The sequence below is a fragment of the Typopeltis vanoorti genome, chromosome 20 (assembly GCF_054136105.1).
Source record: "Typopeltis vanoorti isolate ZY-2024b chromosome 20, IOZ_Tvanoo_1.0, whole genome shotgun sequence".
In the NCBI taxonomy this organism is placed as follows: domain Eukaryota; kingdom Metazoa; phylum Arthropoda; class Arachnida; order Uropygi; family Thelyphonidae; genus Typopeltis; species Typopeltis vanoorti.
Window position 1 is genome coordinate 92,636,131 of NC_143568.1, and position 25,339 is coordinate 92,661,469.

A 25,339-nucleotide genomic window follows, 5' to 3' on the forward strand; every position below is an offset into this window, starting at 1 on the left:
GAATATAACATTTTGTATTTATTGCTCAGAAAGATCTCACCAGTTTTGGTCTTTTTTGTTTCAGTCACCCCTATTATGTCGATCTCGTACTTATCTAATTCCTCAGCTAGCTCCATTTCTTTGCCATTCAGGCTTCTTACGTTGATAGTACCGATCTTTAACTCTGGTGATGTTGAGTTGGGGTTTGTTTTCAGATTTGTTCCAGTAGCTGACTTTTCGCTGTACCATCATTTTTTATTTTGGTTTAACCAATAAGAATACAATTTGGTCGGCTAAATCCCAAATTGCCAGCCCATCCTCGTTCGTTCAGTATCAAAGTAGATACCCAACAGGGTGCACGAGGTGAGGATTGGACATTAGGTCAGAAGCCCTGGTCGGTTCTCCGCATTCCTTTAAAGGGTATGTGGAGGTCTCCTCTCAGTTATACAGCTTTGACCCTTAAGCATCTCATAACGTTAAACAAGATAGCTCAAGATATCTAGAATATCCTTAATGTTTTCTATGTTCTTCCAATGACTTGTTTCACTATTTTTTTAACACATATTTCAGATTCTTCCAGATATTCTCCCTCCCATATAAAGTAACTGTCTGTAACCCCCTCCCCCCAGAATGTCCTAACTTCTCATGTCAAGAATTATATTGACACGAGAAGTTAGGACAGTCGGGGGGGGGGGGGGGGGGGTTGATACATTTTTTCCTTCCAGATTGTCATTCAGCCTATAAAGCTTGGTTCTTGCCCTCAAGTAGGATTGTAATTATAGTCTAAAACAGATAACAGCTAGATTGTCTAGAGCAATCTAGTTGCTCTAGACAGCTTACATCTTTTATCGCATGTTTTATGGATTGAAAAGCTAGTTTTTAGGAGGCAAAAATGTGCTACATCTGAGATCCACTAACTTCACTATGGTTGAAAAGCCCTTATGAGAGAGGTTCTTCATATTCTAGAATGATCAAAGTTTTCAAGCTTTTGCTTTTTCACTGATAATGAATATGAACATGCATAATTCAGCCTCAATTTCGTATCTCTGAAAGCAATTCAAATCTGATCCCTTAAAAAGAAACTAGAACTACTTTTCTTTATGATGACGCTTAAATGAATTATAGGATTTTTCATAAGAATAAGTAAATGTGGGATTATAATTTTTTTTATGTACTTTGACTATTTTTATTGATTTTTTTTTTTACAGACTACCTTATTAACTCTGCTATTAGTATGTTCTTTCTTGTGCTTATATCAGTTACCTTTTAATATCATTTTGTTCTACGTGTTTATCAGAACTTTAAAGTTTGATTTAAATCTTCGATTCATGCAATTTGCTTTGTCAAGAAGGGAGTGACATTTTCACTCATTAATTTAATTTTTTAACCTTATCTTTAAAGATTGTTCTTAGTGTTGACTCAATTTAAATTCATATGTGACGTCAACAATCTTAAAATGAAATTCAGGATTTTGAATGATTTTTAATTTCATATCGAAACTAGTAACAGCACACAGCCCCTTTTCATGTGCCAACATATACTTATGACTTTTCTTTGATGGTGTTATTGACATGTTTGATAAGAGTGTAAATTAAACCTATAGTAAATTATTTATGTGTGGAACCAAGCATCAGAAGTGTATCGAACTAACATTTACATACCTCTATTTTTGAAGTTAATCTTCAAATCAGCAATGAATTTTCAACATGAAGATATGAGATGAAGTGCTGGACACACGACACATACACCCAAGTGCATAGCAATGTATAGGCAGTAGCAGAGAGAAAAAAAACACGTAAAAGTGAATCAGCATAAATCGGAACCTGAATTTAGATCTCTCTTACTGTACACATTTCATAGACAGTTTGAAGAATGAATTTAAAATATTTCTTTAATCCTTTAACTATATTTTTGTGGCTTAAAATTTGATTTAACCTATAAATGAGAGAAAGGAAAAAAAAAAAAAAAAGCATTCAGTTTACTTTTCTTGCAGCTTTGTCACGGTGATTAACCAAAACATACAATGAAGGGTTAATACTGGGCAATGGCAAAAGCAGGTTAAACAAAATAAGGTACAAGTGTTTTTAATAAAATGATCTGTATTAAAATAGTTAAGAATTAATTTCAGCATATAAGCTTCAAAACAGTTATAATTCAGAATATATACAGAAAATGAAGATGTTTTTCCTTTCTCCCTAGCCAATATAAAATGAAATAAATCGCAATTCTTTTCTGCTCATCTACCAGCCAAAAAATACTGATCTGGAATTCCTTAACATGTTCACACCATGCACATTCAGTTCCTGCAAGAACTCGCTTTGCCATATGTATGTTGCATACACATCAGGCAGGCTCCTTTTCACAAAGTTATATGGCATGTTAGTTGCAACTTTTATGTCATTTGCTTTCTCCATTATAAACAGCTGTTACCACATATTTTCTTGTAAACTTAAAATACTTTCAGTCAGTGGTGCACCCAGGATTTAATCTGGAGGGGGAGCATCAACTCAAGATTTAATGTGCATGTGTGGAGGGGAGTTAAGTACACGATTTGAGAATACACACTACACATCGCATACGACCTGACTGAGCATCAGCAGTGATCACCAATACATGATACCCGTGATCTCCTCTGGCTTGGTTCGTGCAAACGAAGCAGTGCTCGGTCCGCCTGAACATTACTTTGTTCAGCTTGCGTTCACAGCAGCCGTGATTCCCACCTTATGTGACCACTAATTCATAAGTAATATAGAAATAGAAGACATGACACAACATAAATAAAAAAATTAATTTTAATTAGGAAAAAATTTGGGGAAAATTTTCTAGTGTTTTTTTCCTTTTTCTTTTGGGAAAAAGAAAAAGGGAAAAAAGGGCACCTTGTCCTCCCTGGTGAACCACTTCTTTCAGTATTATTGTAACATTCATTCTAGTCATCACTTTATACTTTGTATGTTTAGCTAATCTGTTAGTAGTGCATTTGTACAGTATTATGCAACAGATTGAAATAATTAGAATCAAAAATTACTGCTATATTTCTTCAAGAGGTTAGGAGTCCAAGGTGAAATAAGGTTTTAATTTTTAAATAGAAAAAAAAATTGCACTTTATTTCAATTTATAGAAAATCACACAAACTATATACAGTACTTTTAAATCAAATATCAACATTTTCTTCTCTTTAACTGAACTTGATTGAAAAAAAAAAAAAAAACTTGTGATCCCAATATAGCAGGATGAACCAACTTCCTTTTTAAGGTTACATATAAAAAAAAGAGAAATAAAGTTCTTAAAATAAGTAAAGGTTCATAATAAAAAAGGAATTTTAAAAATAATATCAAATGTCCTAGTTACAATATTTTGTGCCAAAGCACTTCAAAATAATATTTCAGAAAATAAACAACTCTTCAATTAAATTCTCTTCACTTTCTCCGCTGGAAGAGGGCTCTAGCTCTGCCTCTGCCTCTTGCAGCAGCTAAAAATAAAAATAAAAAAAATAAACAAGAAAGAACATTATGAAATATGATAAATAAATAAATCTTTTAAAAACCTTTTGTTTCCTAAAGGGAACAAGAAGATCCCCCTTTAGGGGGGAATTGGTTACATTCTTATACCCTAAGCTCTGGTAGACTGTCAGATCAATCTTTTGCTAACTCAGCAGCTAAATATGAGAATATGGCAGTAAGATATTTGTACATTGAATGTTTCGAATCCTATTTAAGTATTTATTATTTATATAAAATACCATGTTCTAATAGCCAATTTTTCTGAGTTGCAGGATTAAAAACCCAAGTTTGTTTTGGCAATAAAAACTACTTGCAACTAATATTAACTCTACAACTGCAACTCTACAAATGGATGGGGGGAAAAAAGAGGCCAAAATAACTTCTAGGCACTGTACAGAAGGGATCACCACCAAATGAACTTGTATAAAAATGTGAGAAAGAAAATGTTAGTTTTTGCACATAGGATGATCAGTGATTGAAACACTGCTAAATAAGGTCAGGAATAGTCAGTGAATGAATTAAGTGATGTAAGATAGTTTTACATACATGTTAGGTATCAACTTCCCATGATGAATTTCAAATCCATGGAGAATTACAATAATCTCACCAAAACCTTCACATAAAAAAACTAAAGGTTTCTTGCAGGCATAAATGTCTGTGGCTAATTGGTTCAAAAGACATATTTCGGTGATTACACCACATTTTTTTTTATTATTATTCAGTTCTATAAAACACTGAAACTTGTCGGGAACTATTATTTCAGTGTTTTATAGAACTGAATAATAATAAAAAAATGTGGTGTAATCACCGAAATATGTCTTTTGAACTAAAGGTTTCATTTTCGATTAGGAAATGATTCTTACAAGAATGTGAGAACCACGTGCTTACCACATGGATGTCACAAATACAGCATCTATGGTATGAGAGCATAGGAGTAGGGAAAGAGAGAGACAATCATACACATCACTCCTTGCATGAGAATCTCTCCCTTTCACAGAAATAATTCAGTAAATGCAATGTATCAAGTTCTTGCCTGACTCCTGATTTTGATTGTGAATTTTTGATTAATTGACTACTTTGGAATTTTGATAGAGATCAGATGACTGTACAAGTCAGCATACCAACTTCAGCAGGTTAGCAAGTTTTTTCAAGCACTAAAGGATATTGTCATGGGAATGTCTCGTAGAACAGCAACATATTTTGCTGCAGAAATCTTCGATGGAAAAACATCTTCAATGCAGATGTCCACCCAATTCCCTTTAGGAAGGATGTATTCACCTGACACTTGATTTTCAAAAAAAGTGGAAATTACACCATACTCTAACGCAGCGTTTCCTAAACTTTTCCTATGACGGAACACTTCACAAATCCTGAAATTTTCATGCACACCTTGGTTATTTCGTAACGTATTAATTAATAATTAATTGTTAATTTAGCTGCTTTTTATTATTATTAATTAATCATTAATAATTAATTAAACAATCATTAAATTAATTTGTGCTGATTTTCATTGACATATCCCATTCTGATCAACAAAATTTATAATATAAGTATTTATGAGTGAATGCAGACTTTTTCTCCTGTGTGCTGGTAGTTTTCCCCTCCTTTCATACATCCTGGAGATCGCTTTGTAGACTGGTGGTGGATGACTCACTATCAGTTGCGTCACAAACACCTTCAATAAGAGATTTCTTAATACCAAAATTAAAGAAAGTCGCTTGTCTCTTATTCATATTAAAATTTAAATCTACAGGTCTATTACTTTTAAAAAATCACGACACTACGGTTTCAAAACTTTCACCCTACAATACGAACCTGCAAAGAAAGTATTCAGTATTACTAGATTTGAGAACTGGATACAGACTACCTTGATCTTCAATTTTAGTGGAAAAATTTTCTTTATACTTCCTTGCTGATTGGTCACTAACATTTGCAACACAGATGTTATTTCTTTCAGTTTTCAGAACAGAGGATACGCCACCCATTGTTGTAATCAGCTTGCAGGCAATTTTTATGATTGGTCATAAACAAATGACCAATCATAAAATTGGTCATTTAAACCAATTAAACATATTGATTTAAACATGGAAATATTCTTGAATTATCGTTTATTTTCACACATCGAAATTTTTCAACAATCTTTCCATGTTTAAAAATATGCCACTTGGTCACTGACATTTGCTACACAAATGTCATTTCCTTCAGTTTTGAGAACAGAGGATAGGCCGCCCATTGTTATAATCCACTTGCAGGCAATTTTTATGACCGGTCATAAACAGTGGTATTCCCTTTCCCAAATGTTGAAAGGTTTCGATATGTGAAAATTAATGAATATTTCCACGTTTAAAAATACACGGCTTGGTCACTAACATTTGCTACACAGATGTTATGAGGCATTCTGGGTCTGAGCTTTTCGACATATTCATGAATATTATTCTCCTCAGAATATTTCCACTATAAAATATTTATTCATGAAAAATGCTTAGAAAACTAAAATGAACAAATTCCAGGAGAACTTGTCGCGGAATACCGGCGTTCCGTGGAACACACTTTGGGAAACCCTGCTAACATATGCATAAATATCTAGAACTTTGTATAAACATGCATCTAGTTTGCTGGTCAAATATACAGACAATCCCCCCCTTCCCCATAAACTATCAAGCACATAGGCAATGCAGCAGAAGTGAAAACTTATTAGACTGAAGTCCCAATGTGTTGGCTAGCATCTGTTGAAAGTTTCCTACAAGGATGCTCTCAAAAGATGCTAGCTAGTAGCTTCCTTGTTGAGTAGAACTTAAAATTCCAATTGCCCAATCTTTGGAGCTTTATATATTGGTATTTATAAAGATCTATGATAGTTCTTAGGGGTAGCTAGAGATTCTAAAAAACCATCACATTTAAAAAATGCTACTTATTACTTCCATCCAATCTGGCTAAGAATATACTGATGATGTTTTCTCTGTCTGGCCAGAAATGTATTTTAGATGAGGGAGTGGACTGCAAGTCTTCTATGAACCTCATAACTCCCTGATCCATTGGTTGTAGGAAGTTTTCACTTGATTATCAAGTAAATTATAATAGACAAGAATATATTCATGACTAGGTTACTTGCATATAGAGGCTGTAGACTTCACATCACTTACCTTAAGTGAGGAAGTGATTATGGCAGGCAGAGTGATAGAATGCATAAGGGCAAGGAGGAGAGAAATATGAATAAAAATGAGAGTAAAGAACAGGGAAACTGGGTTAATCAGAGTGGAGAGGCTGTACCATATAGTCTTGGAGTTACATAAGCATATGAAAAAGAAAGTGCTTTGAAAGTTAGTCTTAGAAACGAACTTGAAGCATTAAGGATGGGAAAATTGGAAAATAAGGTTTAGATTAAATGGATGACTAAGGATATCAAAAAAGAATTTACAAGTGCATGAGGAATATGAAGTTCAAGTAAGAAAGGCAACTGGTATAGTAAGGAGGAGTAAATTAGAATATAAGGAAATTGGCACTACATCCCAAGGAATTTTTTTATGCAGCCATCAAGAGGACAAAAAAAAAAAAAAACTGTGGATAATCAGTTTTGCTAGATGAAACAGGTGGCTCATTGAGTGATCAAGGCAAATAATATAGTAGTTATTTAACAAAGTATTTCATTCTGAAAAGCAAGTTTTATTCCAAAGGATACAGAGAGGACTGCAGGATCAGTAGTGATTGAAATGGATGTATTTAGAATAATAAGTACTCTGGATGTCAGCAAGGTGGGATTTGATGAAATTTTGCTACATATCTTAAAGAAATATACTAAAGAACTATCAGCATCACTGACCTGACTGTTTAATGAAAGCCTTGAAACTATAAAAGTCACTAGAGAATAGAGAAGGGTGGCAGGAAAAATGAAGGCATCAAACTATAGACCAATATACAGGGTGATCAAAAATAAATAAAGTATCCCTGTTTAAGGTGTGGTGGAGACCCAGTGATTCAAATGCTGCAAAACTTTGCAGGAATACACTGTGTGTCACACAGTGTAAATTATGCATTCACAGGCTGCACTGTTCAATGTGCTCTCCTTCCCAATATGCCAGAAACTGGGTCCTTTGCAGAGTGTGTTCAATGGCAGAATACAGCTGGTTGGGACCAATGTTATGCTGTTGCTAACTTGGCAAGTTATCAGTATGATCCTGATAAATCCTGTCTTTGAGAAATCCTCAGAGCCAGAAGTCAAGGGGGGGGGGGGTTGTCATAGATCAGCTGAACAAGGTGGCTATGCAGTGGGAAACATACACCTGATCACTCTGGCATCCATGAAATGTTCTTGAAGAACCTCGTGTATGGATCAACCGATGTGTGGAGAGATTCCCATCCTGCACAAAAATGACAATTGCATGGATAGGCAATGTTGTATCTGTGGCACAACAAAACTTTGTTATATCACAATAGCTCTCAACAGTAACTGAGCAGGTCACAGGACCTGACTAGTGAATGTCCTCGAAGAAGAATGGTCCAATGATAAACAAAGCTGTAAATAAACCAGCACCAGACAGTAACTTTGGAAGAATGCAAAGGAATTTGTTGGATTGTATGCAGGTTTTGCATAGCCCATACCCAGCAATTGTGGGTATTCACAACTCCATTCAGGTGAAAGTGAGCCTCATCTCCCCACAAAATCATCCATGGCCATGCAGCATCCAACTCCATGATTCCATGAGCAAGGAATGTTAAAGCGAATGTCAGTCGACTTTCAAAGTCCTGTGGGCACAACTCCTGTAGCAGGGTTATCTTGAATGGACAGAAATGCAGAATCTTCTGTAGAATTTTCCAAACGATTGTGTAAGGCATGTCCATATGTCTTGATACAGGAACCAATACTATTATTCATGGCCAGCTCCACAATGTCAGTAGCAACTTCATTCACTTGTTGTGAACTCAATGGTTTGTGACCTCTAACTCCCAATGATCCCATTAAAAAATGAATAATTATTTGTTGCAGAACACATGGAGATAGTGGACCTCATCAACATTTGCTGAGACAACGAAGTTCGTGGAGTGTAGCAATAGCAACAGACAGCATTGCAACTGTTTAGGTAGTACAGTTTTGCAAACAAAGCACACTGTGACAAGGTTAGTGCCATCACTATGGAGGGTATTAACAATCAGAATGAAGGAATAAATCAAAATCCTGTGTCCATCTTTTTAAACCCTCCTGGCACCCACAACTTTGCATAAATGCAAATTCCACCCATTTGGTCTTTACAATATCTTGGTGGTGAATTTTGGAACTAACCCCCCCCCCCAACACACACACAGATCCCACTTCCGCATGATGCACAATGTATTCGTTCAAAGTTATGCTACATTTGGATCAGTAGGTGGCTCTCTACAAGGCCTTAAACAGGGATAGTTTTGATAACCCTGATATTTCTTCTGTGGTTATTAAGATATTGGAGATTGGTAAGAGCCCATATAAAAACAAGGATAATAGGTGTTAGGGATATGCTCTTGTTTCAGTAATCTAGTTAACTTCTATAATACTTCTTGTTACTTCTATAAAGTAACAAGAATGGTTGATGAGGGGAAATACACAGTATACATTTTTGGATTTTGCAAAGGCATTGGATAGGGTGCCACATAAGCTGATATTTAAACTGCAAAGCATGGGATTTGGATATTAAGTTGAAGTGGATTGACAACTGGTCTGAAATATAATGGACTGTGTACAGAGAAGCAATATCACAGAAGAGGAAAATTACCAGTGAGGTTCCACACAGCTCTGCAGTAGAACCATTACTGTCCAACCTTCATATCACTGATACTGACAGTGAAATTCATGAAGAAATTCAGTTGTTAGATTATATGAAACTAGGAAAGACTATTAAAGTGTAGTGCAAGAGTAAGAACTCTTGAGGAGGATCTGAATAAGCTGGAAAAATGGACAGATGCATGGGGATGACACTTTGATGCTACTAAGTCAAAGGTTTTGAATTTTGAGAGATCTGCAAATGATACAGGAACCAATTAAACATAGCTTATAAGTGGAGGTACGTGAAGTTAACAAGGGATCTTGGGATGATAGTGATTTGGAATTTGAAATTCAAGATGCACGTTGCAAAAACTACTCAACAGATTGCTGCAACATTAAGAAACCTTATACAATAGATCTAACAGATAAGCTTAGGTGTTGATGGTTATTCATGACTTATTTTTCACGGTATTAACACCACCACCACACACTTTTATCATATAAAGCATTAATAAAACATCTTTGCGGGAAGGGAGCTTATACAATGGAATCACCACCATTTTATTAGCAGAGATAATCTGGTAGCAATTCCACTGCATAAAGCTCTGATCAGACATATTTGTATACTTCTTCTTGAGCTTCATGAACTCTTAAGGTTCTTAGCTGCAAGCACCACAGTTCTCCATTTTTTCCTATCTTTGGCCAATTCCTCCCAGTTTTGCAGTTTGTTTCAACTCTTTCATGTCCATTTCAATGTTATCCATCAATCTTCTGCAGGGTCTTCCTCTAGGATGTCTTCCATTTGGGTGATGTAGAAAGGTTCTCCTCACTAGCCTGTTATCCTCCATTCTTTCCAGGTGACCTAACCATCTCATGTGACTAGCTCGGATTTCATTTATTATTAGTGGTTTCTTATAAAGTTCATAGAGTTCTTTATTCGTTCGCCTTCTCCATTCATCTGTCACAGGATCTTTCACCGGACCAAATATTTTTCTTAAGATTTTGTTTTTGAAGCATTGTAATTGATCATCAGCTTTTATTACACCATATAATATAATATGACTGGTCTAATTAGCATTCTGTAGGTATTTATTTTAGATTCATGACAGATTTTTAGATGAGAGGAGGTGCTGAAGTGAGAAATATGATTTATTACCTGCTTGGATTCTCATCTTTATTTCTGTTTGGATCTTATTATCTTTAGTTATTATAGAGCCTAGATATTTAAATTGTATTGAGTTTTTCAATATCATGTCAGATTGAATAGTTGATGGCTTATTGAGATCATTATGTCTAGATACTTTTAAATATTTTGGTTAATATTAAGACCTATTTTTTTGGAAGAGGTTTTAAGGTTTATAAAAGTTTCAGCTATAATATCAATATTGTCTGCATACCCCAGGAATGATGCAGAGCATGACACAGTACTTTTCGTTGTTTCTCGAATTACGTTTTCTAAGGCTATGTTGAATAGTATAGGTGATATTGCACCTCCTTGTTTTAAACCTGTGGAGACCTTGAATGGCAATATGTTGTTAGCGAGGCCTCTATATTGATTTTCCACTACACACATTTTGATCTGATTAGTTTTTCTGGTATCCCAAATTCCTTTAAGATATTCCATAAATTTTCTCGATGTATACTATCATATGCTTTTTGGAAGTCAATGAAGAGTTATGACTTTCTTTATTGTATTCCCAATTTCTCTCTAGAATTTGTCTCAAGGTAAAAAGTTGATCAATTTCTTCTGAATCCTGCCTGATATTCTCTAAGAATCTCCTCTGCATATGGAATAATTCTTTTTAGGATAATATCAGACAGGATTTTGTAACTAGCACTGAAAAGTGAGATGCCTCTATAGTTTTACATTTCCTTTTATCACCTTTTTTGTGGATGGGGATTATTAATGATTCTTTCCAGTCTTCTGGCAGTTTTTAATTTTTCCACGAGTTTAATTAGTGTGTTAGTTAATTATTTTCCTCCATATTTAATTTGATCAGATGTGACTTTATCAAATCCTGCAGCTTTATTATTTTTAAGTTTTAATGCTTGTTTCTACTCCACTAAATGATGGCTCTTTGACTTCTGGTTCACAAGTAGAATAAATTCTGGCTAGGAATGTTGCTTTGGGATTTTGGCAGTTTATCAGCTGTTTGAAATATTCCCTTCACCTTTCAGGCCATCTGTTTGTCATTTGCAATAATCTGTCCTTTATTATCATTAATTATTGCAGTTCTTGACTGATAGCCTGTCTTTACTTTATTTATACCTTGAAAAAAGTTCCTTGCATTTTTATATCTATTATCTTTAACAGTTTTATCAATTAATTCTTTTTGATATCGTCTTTTTTTCTTGCCTAATAAATTTTATTTGATTCTCTGCTAGCAGATCTATAGTTTTGATAGTTATTGTTGTCCTGTTGGTTCTGAAACCATTTAAGTTTAGCTTCTTTGCACTTGTTATTAAACCATTTATTGTGGTATGAAGTATTTTGGAATCCTAAAACTTTTTCAGATGCTCTGTTTATACAACAGTTAATTTCATTCCATAGAGTATCAATATTTTCAGTTTCTTCAATATTATTAAGCTCGGCTTTTATTTCACTCGAGTAGTTTGATCTTGTTATTGTTTTTCAGATTATCGATATTGAGTTTAGGATTTTTTTTTATTTTTATTGAAACAGTTTTCGTTAAGTTTTACTTTCATTACTGATCCTACAAATAATATTCTGAATCACAATCAGCACCTCTATAGCTTCTAACAGTTTGAATACTGCTTCTAAATCTTTATTCAATTAAAGATGTCCATGTTTGCTTATGGATGTCTTTTCTCATAAATGTTGTGCTACTTATTATCAGATTCTTGGATATTGCTAAATTTATTAACCTTATCCCATTATCATTTGAGATTTCATGTAGGCTATTATTTCTGATCGTTTGTCTAGCGATTTCTTCTTTTCCTATTTTTGCATTAAGGTCACCTAAAAGTATAATAATGACATTACTTGGTAATTCATCAATTATTCCTTCCAGAGTATCATAGAAATCATCCTTAGTATCCTGATCAGTTTACTCTGGTTGCATGGGCATTAAGGTTATTTTGAACTGTTTTGTTAGCAGTCTTATTTTACTGAATCTTTAGTTGATGGCCTCAAACTTATTAGCGACTCCCATAGCCTTCTCTGTATCATAAATCCTGTTCCTAGTTCATGTCCTCCTGTGATATTTCCACCATATAACAAATAATCTATGTTCACCACTACCAATTCTGAATTGCCACTATATGCATTTTATATATTTTGAGTTCATCACTTAAAATTTCCAGTGCACCTGCTCTTTTTATACTACTGTGTTCAAGATTATTATTAATTAACTTAAGGAATTCACAACGTACACTAGAATATAAATTAAATTAAACTTTAATATATATTTCCAATATTTCAGCAACTAAACGTTGCCATCTTCAAAGGAACTTAAAATAAAGACGTGCATGCAAGCACTACACACAGTAAATAAGGACAAAGTAAGGAAGCTATTGTTTCTCCTAAAAGTCCTGATGGTCTCCTGATGTACATCTCCCAAATCAGGGGCAGCCTCATACAACCAAATTTGTTGAGGTTAGGCATATTTCTTAGGGCTGATGCTGTTTCCATGAAAAGTCTTTCAAATTTCAACTTACTGTTATATTATTGTGGCTTTCTTCCACTGAATTCTGTGGCATGTATTCATTGCATGGTCTGCAAGACCAGAGTGGCTATCATCATCAAATTCCTGCCATATACCCTCAAGGGGTGTACAGGATATGATAGTACTACATGAAAAATTTACATCATTACTAACTTCCTATCTACAATTTTCCTCCAAATCAGTCTGTTACTTGTCAAGACTTCAACATTACCAGATTTTATATTTCTATCATCTAAGGCACTTTGTATCAATTCACCTATATCTTGGTCTTCCTCTGAGTCATTTTGCTGCCAACCTGGCAGAGAACACTTGTTTTGCTAATCTTTCTTCGCCCATTCTGCTTAAGTGACCATACCACCTGAGATTATCTCTGCTAACGCATTCCTGGATGTTGACAATGTCAAGTTCTTTCCTAATATCCTCGTTTTCAATATGATATTGCCATTGATGCCATCAGTTCATGCCTATACTCTTTCTCAGGACTCTCATATCTGCAGTCTCTAGTCTTTGGTCAAGTGTTTTACTTCTGACCCAGCTCTCAGATCCATAAGTTAAAACTGGTTTGAACACTGTCTTGTATACAGCTAATTTAATGTTCCAACTAATTTCTCTCTTATTCCATATGAATTTATTCAATTGACACTCTACAATACCAGCTTTGTTGATTCTGTTGTCTATTTCCATATTTAATTTACCATCTTCACTAAAAATCGTGCCTAAGTATCTGAAATGTTTTACTTGTTCCACAGGTTCTCTGTTCACAACGCAGTTGACATTTTCAATGATTCTGCCTATTTTCATTGTCTTTGTCTTTTTATTGCTGACCTTCATACCATATCTATTACAACAGCTATTCAATTTAGTCAGAGAAGCTTGCAGACTTGTAGCGGATTTATTTAGAAGTATAACATCATCCGCATAAAGGAAAGAGCTGACATTAACATCTCCAATTTTGATATCATGTTTAATACCACTTTCCTTTATAATGTGATCCATATAGATAATGAATAACAGAGGGGATAATGTACATCCTTGTCTCACACCAGATTTAACATTAAACCATCTTCCTGTATTTCCATCAATTTTGACTGCTGACTTACTCAAATAAAGATTAAGTATCGCTTGATATAATGCCCCATTGACACCATATAACTGTAGTGTATTGAATAGCTTCTCTCTTGGCACCTGGTCATATGCTTTTTCCAAATCGACAAAACTTAAATACAGATCTCTGTTATATTCAAATGCTTTCTTGACTATTTGCCGTAAAGTGAAGATCTGATCCTGACAGCCTCTATTTGGCCTGAATCCAGCTTGTTCTTCCACAATTCTTCTCAACCATTTCTCAAGTATACTTACATAGATCTTGCCAGGAACACTCAGTAGGGAAATACCTCTGTAATTTTCATATTCAGTTTTATTTCCCTTTTTATATATGGGTATTATGACAGCTCTACTCCAATCATCAGGAATTTGTCCCTCTGCCCTGGCCTTCTGAACTATGCAGTGCAGCCACTGTAAGACTCTTATACCACCATACTTCAGCATTTCTGGTCGAATATCATCTACTCTTTCTGCCTTTCCACATTTCAAGTCTTTGATGGCTTTTTCTACTTCAAGTATGGATATGTATTCCTGACTGCATACCTGGTCAGTGTTTTTTTACCACTGCTTGTTTCATTTAGCAGTTTTTCAAAATAATTACTCCATACTTCGAGGATATCTTTTTCTCTGGTTTTCATGTTACCTTTATCATCTCTAACTCCTTTTACAGCACTCTTTCCCCTATTCCTAAGCTTCTTCAACAACCTCCAGAATATTTTGCCACCTTCTTCATATTTATTTTCTATATTCTTGCCAAAGTCCTCCCATGACTTTTGTTTAGCTAGTTTTACACAGTGTTTAGCATTCTTGCATTTGTCTCTGTATTCTCTAAGAGCACAAGCTCACTTATTTGCCAGGAACTTTTGATATGCTTTCTTCTTTTCATTCACTGCCTCTTTAACTTCCTGTGTCCACCCTGGAGTTCTAATTTTTCTATTCTTGCAGACAACCTCACCACATGTCTCTCTAGCTGAACCAATGAGGGCTTTCTTCAGAGTTTGCCACTGAATCTCCAAGGTTTGATTCCTGTTCTCAAACTCTTTCTTCAATAATCTTTGTGTATTTTAGTCTCCAGTTCACATCTGAGAGCTGCTCAACTTTTATTCGCTTTAAAACTTTCTTACATGTTATTCTTTTCAATATGAAATTCAATTTTATTCTGCTCAAGACTAAATAGTGATCACTTCCAATTTCAAATCCTCTGTACACTCTGGTGTCCTGCAACAGGGAGAAAACATCACTATCAACAATAACATAGTCAATGAGACTTTTCTTATTCTTTGCCTCTTCTTTCCATGTGAATTTGTACACATTTTTATGTTGGAACATGGTGTTAGTAATAACCAGTCCATATCTTGAGCAGAAATCCAACAGATATTTGCCATTATTATTAGCTTTGCTCTTTTCTGCAACTTTTTCCAAAATATTTTTGTATGTCTCACAATCATTTCCTACTCTGCTATTTAGATCCCCAACAAGGACCAACTTTTCCTTTTTCATTGTGTCAGTTGCTTTTTCTAAAGCCTCAAAAAATTCCTTCACTTCTACCTTAGTAGAATCTTCTGTGGGACCATACGCACAAATAAGTCTCATTGTCCAGTTCCCCATTTTGATATTTGCCCACATTACTCTACTTGAGACTGACTGCCATTCAAGAAGATTAGCCTCGTATTTTGTGTTGAATACTATGGCTACTCCTTCCTTCTTTTCCTTGATTGTCATTGCCTGAATATAACATTTTGTATTTATTGCTCAGAAAGATCTCACCAGTTTTTGTCTTTTTTGTTTCAGTCACCCCTATTATGTCGATCTGCTACTTATCTAATTCCTCAGCTAGCTCCATTTCTTTGCCATTCAGGCTTCTTATGTTGATAGTACCGATCTTTAACTCTGGTGATGTTGAGTTGGGGTTTGTTTTCAGATTTGTTCCAGTAGGTGACCTTTCACTGTTCGCCCTGGTGAAAACAACGGGGGCCTTGTTTAACCAGGCAATGCCCCAGCCGGCATGAAATTTTGTCAAGTCATACCATCATTTTTTATTTTGGTTTAGCCAATAAGAATACAATTTGGTCGGCTAACTCCCAAATTGCCAGCCCATCCTTGTTCATTCAGTATCCAGGTAGATACCCAACAGGGTGCACCACGAGAAGGTGAGGATTGGACATTAGGTCAGAAGCCCTGGTCGGTTCTCCGAATTCCTTTAAAGGCTATGTGGAGATCTCTTCTCAGTTATACAGCTTTGACCCCAGAGTGGCTATACTGGTGAAAATGGATGTAGTCCTTGTGTTCTGAAATTCTGATATTCGCTGTCCTGCCTGTTTGGCCAAAGTAGGACAGCTTAGAGCTGCAAGGGACCTGATATACACCAGGTAGAATCTAGGGGAAGTGGTTGGTCTTTAGTGGAGCAAATAAGGGATGCCAATTTTCTATATGGTGTGTAACAAGAAGTCCAATCATGTTTTTTTTTTAAGATTTTGGTAATATTTTCTGAGGTGCCTCAGATGTAGGGAATGGTGAGGGATTTAGAATAATCCTTGTTCTGAAGAAGGGGGGAGGGGGGTTATGGTTTACTGGTTTCAATATTTTTTGGATTTTGGGGGGGGGGGGTGTAGCCACTGGCTTAGAAACTGTTGAGGATGTGATTTAGGCATGTGGCCAAATAGCGAACACTTAAACTCTGCCTTATAGTGAAAGCCCCCAAAACTCTGCCCCACAAAAACCAACCATGTGGCTTCACTACGTTGATGATGTGTTCGCTATTTGGCCACATGGCTCTGATACACTCCTCTCCTTCTTAACACACTTAAACAACCAACACCCCAGAATCAAGTTCACCATGGAAAAAGAGGAAAACAACAACCTCCCTTTCCTAGACACACTAGTCACCTGCCAGCTTGATGGAATCTTGGTTTTTTTTCAGTTTATAGAAAACCCACCCATACAGGCAGATACATTCACCAACAATCCCCCCCCCTCACAACATTATGGAGTTATTAAGACACAACAGGGCTAAACTAATCTGTTCAAATGACAATGTCCAAACTGCTGAACTAAATCACATCCTCAACACTTTCTCAGCCAATGGATACCTCCCAAAAAAATCCAAAAAATATTGAAACCAGTAAATCACAACCCACCCCCTCACAACAAGGATTACTCTAAATCCATCACCATTCCTACATCCAAGGCATCTCAGAAAAAATTACCAAAATCTTAAAAAAAAAACGACTTGACCTCTTGTTACAGACCATATAAAAAACTGGCATCCCTTATCTGCTCCACTAAAGACCAACCACTTCCCCTAGACCTACTATACCAGGTCCCTTGCAGCTGTAAGCTGTCCTACTTTGGCCAAATAGGCAGGACAGCAAATATCAGAATTTCAGAACACAAGGACTACATCCGTTTTCACCAGTATAGCCACTCTGGTCTTGCAGACCATGCTCTGGATACATGCCACAGAATACAGCGGAAGTAAACCACAATAATACACCGTAGCAAGTTCAAATTTGAAAGACTTTTCATGGAATCAGCCTCAGCCATAAGAACCAAACCTCAACAAATTTGGTTGCATGAGACTGCCCCAAATTTGGGAGACGTACATTAGGAGACCTTCAGCAACGGCCAAGAATACCTACATAGCCTGCTAGGGGGGTACCATCAGGACTTTTAGGAGAAACAATGGCTTTCTCGCTTCATCCTCATTTACTGTGTGTAGTGCCTGCATGCACGTGTCTTTATTGTAAGTTCCTTTGAAGATGGCAACGTGATGTTGCCGAAATATTGGAAATATATATTAAAGTTTAATTTATATTCTAGTGTACGTTATGAATTCCTTAAGTTAATTAATAATCATGTATAACCAACGTATAAGCCTTTCTAATAGAATTACTGTGTTCAAATGTGGTTACTGGGATTTGGAGAGGATGTAGAAGCAATTGATAAAAATGATTTCAGGACCATGGAGCTTTAACTATTCAGACAGAATCTGCAGTATGCAGATAGAATATCAAGGAGAGATATGACAGGTGTTTAAGCTGTTGAGAGGTACTTACTGGATGGATAAAAGATTTTTCAGATGGCAGAACATAAAACATAAGAACTAGAGAACATCCATGGAAACTGTACAAGAGAGTGGTGAATAAAAGAGTTATTATTTTTATTTTTATGGAGAGTGGTATGCAAGTGAATGCATTGCCTGAATCTGCTGGTAATGATAAGAGTATGAATGAATAATTTTTACTATGACAGATAATTATTAATGGTATAATTCACTCTAGATATACCCAGCAGCTAGATAGTGAGACCATAAAACAGAAGAAATTTTACAATCCCTGAATATAAAACCAATTAACCACTATAAAAGTAAATATTAAAAAAAAAAAATGGTTAGAACAGTTAAATTGAATGAATAACATCAGTCTGCCAAAAAATACTACACTCAATGGATAAAACATTAGAGATATCTAATAGCGTGATGGTCCTCCACTAGTGCAAATAACAGCCTGTTCTCAGAGGCATTGACTCCACCAGATGCTGGAGGGAATTCCAGCAATGCCAGGTGCAGCATCATCCACAACTACGCTTTAGATGTCAGTCTCCCAGATATGTGGATCTGATGTCTTGCTCTATGATATCGCAGAAAGATGGATTTAAATCCAGGGACCTTGGAGGTCACTGGATAGTCCCAACTTCAGATGAGTGTTCTTCGAACCATGCCTGGGTGGTTGCAGCCCAGTGCAAGTGGCACATCGTCCTGCTGAAACAGACCAGCAGCTGCAGAATGTGAAAAGGCCATGAAAGCATCTAGGATCAGCCATCACATTCTGGTTGCTCACAGTGTATAAGGATCTTGCCAGACACACTAATGAACCTAAAGCATCACATTAGAAGGCTCCCCAAACCATCACAGAGCTGACCTGGCATGACAGGGCCATGGCCTCATGCTGTCGACACCACACCTGCACTCTCCTGTCAGCTCAGTACAACTGATAGAAATCATCTAACCACATGACTCTGGTCCACTCTACAGAGGTTCCAGTTTTGATGGTCCTGATACCAGGTGAGGTGCAGTGCCTGATGACAAGCTGTCAACAGTTTTACATGATTAGGGTGTTTGCTCCCATAGCCCATGGTATGCAGGGTATGCCGTACCATTCACTCGCTGATGCTGTTTGGACCTCCAACGCTGAAACTGGATGCGATTTGTGCTGACATTGCCCTGCAGTTGGTCTGTATGAGCATGGACAGTCTACATCAATGGCAATGGTCAGCCACCACTTGCTCACTGGGTACTGGTATGTCCATTGATAGTATACTCTTGGTAGACCCTTGATAATCCTAGGGTTCTAACCACTTGGACAATAGAATGACCCATTTGCCTTGCGTCGATAATATGTCCACAATCAAAATCACTAAGATCACCACAATTACCCATGTTCATCGATTGTGATACACTGTTGGGAAGCCCAGATGTCTACTTATTTACCATCAGCATTCAGTTTGAGTACGTTTCACTTTGCATTCGGGATGCCAGTGTCAACTTTCCATCACCCCCCTATCTCTAATGTTTTGTCCATTGAGTGTATATAGATATGAAATAAATGGAAAAAGAAGAATTAGAAGATCAAAAAAAGCAATGGCATGAGACCAGAGTCAAGTGTCAACTTCCCATCACCCCTATCTCTGATGTTTTGTCCCCTGAGTGTATACAGATATGAAATAAATGGAAAAAAAGAATTATTAAACCAACAAAGCAATGGCATGAGACTGAGTATGCCACTTGGCCTAAAGTCTATGATAAGATAATTCTCTCTCTCTCCTTCAATGAGTTTGCCTTCGAGTGAGAGCATGTAATAAGAATATTGATTCTTTATACAAGAATCAAAAACTAAAGCTGCATTAACAGCAGTTAGAGTAAGAAGCTTGGACAGAATAACTTATTCTCCTCCCAAATTAGCATGGCACTCAGTGAAATTAAGAAACGTTTATGCAGTTATACAAGTAAGTAGATACTCCCAACACATCAGTGTTGTTATTAAAGTAAAACAGAATCAAAAGATAAGCAAATGTAGTGCTTCCACATCTTAAATGCATAGTGGAGGAAGAGGGTTTCTTTCTTTTTGATATTTTAATAAATATATTCGCACAAATGCTTTAATAAATCATCCAATCAAAATTTATTTGGCAACCAGTAAAAATCAAAATGCTGTTTAGGTATACCTCGTATTCTTGCAATTCGTTTATTTTCCGGTAACTTCCAACGCATCATCCAACGGTTACTTTATAAACGGTGAAGTTAATGTTTTTTCTCCAATCTTAGTAGTACTAAAATTGGAGAATAAAACATTAACCTTTAGGACCAATTGAGGTTGCACCTCTACACATTTAGAAAAATTTATTATCGAGATATGCAATCACTTTTTCTTATATGTATATTAATTGGTTTACTTGCCATTCCTTGAGATTGGAGAAGTACAATGACTTTTCATATTTGCAACTAATGATAGATAATAACGATTACTTTTGCAAGCTACCGATTTCTTTTCGCTAACTGAAGATAAAGGTATTTTTATTAGTATCCATCAAAAGCAGTCGTTACGTCTGTCATGAAATTATTCAAACTTATTCAAAATATACAAGTCAATAGTTAATGACTAAACATGCTTACCTTGGGCACGCAAGATTGCAGACTTGCCACGACCAGCATTTCCACCTCCTCCTCTTTGTCCCATCTTTTTAAACATTGGTGCGTTTTTCAACATGTCGGGGAGAATCATAAATCGGATTTTACTACCTCTGATATAAATATTTTCAAGTTGGGATACGCGACCGTCCCGATATGTAACGGTAATATTGGCCATTTGGCAATTCATATTATCTTCAGCCTCAACCAATTTACCTCGATAAACTTCGCCAGTTGTTGTTTCACAAGTGACTACATGTCCTTCTGCTTCGTGAAGTACTTTTACTGGCACTCCTAATGACATTTTTATTTTTCAAACTGAAACAATATAGACCACGCTTTATACAAATCAAGAAAACACTGACAATAAGCACCAAATAATAGTGACTATAGCGCCCTCACAACATTTGTGAAAAAACAACATCGATGAACATAATATCAAAAATTGCAAAATTAAAAATGCTGGTTCTAATAAAAAGAACCAATACATTGTAAATATAAAATTATAGATTTTTAGATGTTATTAAGACTCCTGAGTATGGACAAATATGCTGTAAATGCACTTTTATATTTACTTCTCTTTTACATGCAAACCAAATACGGCAGAATGCAAAATTTCACATAGAATAAGATGTTATGCTTTAAACTTTTCCATATTCTTATTCCAGAAGAATAACTGGTATCATATTATATGAGCACTTGCGTAATATTGAAAAGGTTAAAGAGATAACCCATATTTAATAATATGATGCCCAACTTAATATTATGACGATCAGTATAGCAGACAAATTTCTATCAGATGTAACGGGTTGTCATGGAGATATACTGCCTGCTCTGATTTTGAAACATACATTGTCTCTCTTTACACAGAAGTGAGAGCTCTTGTTGGCAGACTGCCAAAAAGAATCAATTGATGTTGAAGAGGAGAAATAAGGCGATGTACGATTTGGTCACCAACACGCGAAATCACGTGCTTTATACGTAAAATTTTCCAACTGTTATAGAAACAAAATATTTACCACTTTAAAAACTACAATGATCATAAAAGAGAAGTTAATTTTCCCACGTGTAATAATAAATACTCATCCCATAATACGGATTGATTACCCTATTATCGGAATGAATTCTCCTTCTTTTGACATCCGCAGAAGTGTCGAAGGGTCTCGTATCTGTGGGCTACTATAACATAAACAAGGTCAACTATGAAATGTCTGCAATGGAAAGTTGAGAGAAATGTGTACAAGAGGGCTCCTAACTGTGCAAAAATTCGGTAGATGTTTTCTGGTATTTTTTAAAAGGTCTGATTTCAGACCTATGAGGTATGCATTTTTTAGTATCTAAAGAATGTATAGTATAAGTCTAAAACATAGATAGTATCTATCTATCTTTTAGACTTGTCTCCAGTATTTGGGATATGTAAGACCTCTTGCACTGTTAACATAATAATGGGAATTCGGAAATAAATTTCATAAGAAATCTAGATTCGGGTGAGTTATTCACCAAATAATCTCTGATTTTTCATATATAAACAAAGAAAAGTATTTACATGAAATATCAGAGATTATTTATGATGCAATATATTAAGTGTATCTAAGATACAACTTCATAAGAATAAGGTAATATACAGTGAATGTTGCACTCATACAGGCAGTAGTGTAGCTAGAGCTTTTGTCGCCGGGGCAATTCCTGAGTTGTCGCCCCGCTCAATACACACCAAAAATACTACAAAGAGTCAAAACGACGTATAGGGAAATAAATTAAAATGCTATGTTTATTTTTGAAGTAAAACTTTAATTTCAACATTCTAAAATGTTGAAATTTCTAAAATTTCTTGCTTTCCTGTTAGCAGAATCGTCGATGACATTGGCGAAGTCTATTTCATAGTAATGTAAGTAAGAAAAACTCCTCTCACAATTAGCAACACTTACAGCAATCGTGAGGAAATTTCGCAGCAGTATTACAATATTTGAAAATGAGTTCTCGAGACTGTATTTTAGAATTAACTGTAAAAGTTCATAAAGGTTCAAAGTGCCTCCCCCTCTTCCCCCCCCTTTATCTACGCCTCTGCATACAGGTATATGAGTGTAACATACGCTAAGCACTTGGCCAGCCTGGCTGGCCGAACGGTTAGCGTATCCACTCTCCAGCCAAAAGGCTGCGGGCTCGATTCCCACATTTATTATATTTAGATCCTGTAAATGAAGCACTTAAAGTAGAAGTCTGAAAGAAATTAAAAAGTTTGGAGAACACAGGAAGAGATTTAGAATTGTGGAAAAAAACAAAATATACAGTCATAGAAGCAGCAAAGGATACTCTTAATAAAGCAACAAGAAAGAAAAATTGTAAATGGGTTGTCAAAAGAAGCTATTTAAATAGCAAAGGAATGAGAGAAAACGAAAATTCAGAGAAACAAAGAAAGGGTTAGAGACACCCTAATGCAGATTTCCAGAGACAAGCTAGGAAAGATATAGAAAAACAACTAAACAAAAGGTGCAAGGAAATAGAAGAAAACGATAATACAGGGAAGTTTATCCGTGAATTAGGAGTTGTAAAAAAGTAGTTCGGGGAGAAATGCCAGATTGAAGAAAAAGCAACGGGAAAAGGATGGAAAGAGTTTGTAGAGGATTTATACAATAAAGATAATGATAGAAGAGAATTTGAAAGGAGAGAATTCGTTAAGGAACTCATGATAATGAAAAGTGAAGCGATATCAGCAATGGAACAGCTGCCAAAAGGAAAAGCTCCTGGAGCTGATGGTGTGTCTGTGGAATTATTGATTATAATTATAAATAATACATTGACTGAAATTTGTCAACAGGTTTGGAAGAAAATATAATGGCATAGAGATTGGAAAACATCAGTATTCATCCCAATCCCAAAAATATCAAATTCCAGAGATTATAATAATTCCAAAACCATTGTTTTAATTTCACATGCAAGTAAAGTTATGCTAAACGTAATCCCACAAAGATTGAAGCCATATATGAATAGAGAAATGCCACAAGAACAGGCATGCTCTGGGGAGGTAGAGGAACTAGCGCAGATAGCTAACATGCAATGGGTTATGGAAAGAACAAGAGAATTTCAGAAGGAAGTATTCATCTGTGTTTATTGATAACAGATGATAAGAAAGGTTTTGATTGCATGGATCACAACAGGTTGTGGATCGTAATGAGATCTGTGGGTCTATCGAACATCTGGGAAGTGATTGCCCTCGAGCCAAATGTTTCATCTGCGTCAGCGTTGGGCACATCTCCAGCCAGTGCCCACACTCCTGCCGAAAGTGTTCCAGCACGGAACACAAAATAACATCATGTCCTCTGCGCACATTGAACCGTTGAACCAGCAGCATGCAAGAGAGACCGGTGAATTTCCGGAACTACGAACACCAGCGGGAAGAAGATTTTTTCCCAAGTAGCCTTGGGCAAAATAAAAAAAAAAACGGGTCAAGATCGGATGAATCCGTCCCCCCACCCCTGTCAGCAACAACATCTGCTGTGGATGCTGTTTCCACCTCAGCAACTTCCAGTCTACCATCACAACCACCTATGGAAGAACAGCTTACAACCGAGGCTACAGATGAAGATAAGGTCGCCATAAAACCTGCAACCAACCTCTCTACAACATCAGAGGAAACTTCATCTGTAGATGCTACCAAGAACTCCCCTGCAGTAGCCAGCATCTCCCCTCCACAAGACATGCAAGTTGAGGAGGGGGAAACAACTGCCACCCCTAAAGAAACACCAAAGAAAAGAAAGGAGGAGGCTTCACCCCCCAAAAAAGAAAAAACATTCAAGCCACTCCCTACGAACCGCAGATACAACATCAGAATCGAAAATGGAGGTGGAGGAAACCCTTCCCCAAAGAAGAGAAAGTGTCAACTCCAAAATAAGTAAATACACTGGCTCCCAATTTAACGGTTATGAATATAAAATAATCGACAACAAGATCACCAGCTTCACGATGAAGAACAGCCGACACGAGTTCGAAGTAATAATCTCGAGCTCGTTTTCGAAATTGGAAGCCAGTTTTCAGGGGGATGGATATTCTGCCTCCTCCCAACGGATCGAATCCTTAATAAAGTATGCGAAACAGCTGCAAATTAACGACTTAGGCCGGGTATAACATTACAGACTCATAATACCGCCACTCCCCCTTCTGTGTTGCCTCACTCGACATCAGAGGGCTCCGTTCACCATCGAAACAAGAGGAGGTGTGGAAGCTAATGCTAGCTTTTGACATCCAGCTCTTTTCCTGCAGGAAATACACTTTTTCCACTACAGGGATATGCAGAAACTGGACCAAAAGTACCCCTTAACATCATTCTCGAACTTCAGCGATAGACATGGTGCCTGGGTTGGGAGCTTATGCTGGTCTCCCCTCCTCGGGGTCTTCCATAACATCCAGAGGGAAGCAGAAGGGAGAGTTCTCGCCATCGACTGGAAGTATCGCGGCTGTACCATTACGTTCATCAACATCTACGCCCCGGTAGATCCAACATCATGATCAATATTTTTCCAGTCGCTTTATATCTATATGTATCCCATCATGTCATCCTGATTGGGGACTTTAACTGCTTGGAGAATCCTGCCAATGACCAAATAGGGGGAAGTCCCAAATTAGGTACTGCTGGCTACAGGCCACTGGAAAT

General features: G+C 36.4%; 1 protein-coding gene across 1 annotated transcript; it reads right to left on the reverse strand.

Moving 5' to 3' along the window:
* Window positions 1-3,062: 3,062 nt before the first annotated feature.
* On the reverse strand, window positions 3,063-21,054 carry SmD3 (small ribonucleoprotein particle protein SmD3). Its single transcript, XM_090410296.1, has 2 exons — window positions 20,674-21,054; window positions 3,063-3,448 (listed from the first exon to the last, which is right to left on the reverse strand). The coding sequence occupies exons 1-2, from the start codon at window positions 20,990-20,992 to the stop codon at window positions 3,396-3,398; spliced, it is 372 nt and encodes a 123-aa protein (XP_090266422.1). The 5' UTR covers window positions 20,993-21,054; the 3' UTR covers window positions 3,063-3,395.
* Between the last annotated feature and the right edge of the window lie 4,285 nt (window positions 21,055-25,339).

Bases quoted from the DNA above. Each gene is read 5' to 3' on its own strand.
- SmD3 (XM_090410296.1), bottom strand. From the start codon at position 20,992: ATGTCATTAGGAGTGCCAGTAAAAGTACTTCACGAAGCAGAAGGACAT. The intron at 3,449-20,673 runs GTAAGCATGTTT...TTTTATTTTTAG, and splicing joins TGCAATCTTGCGTGCCCAAG to CTGCTGCAAGAGGCAGAGGC.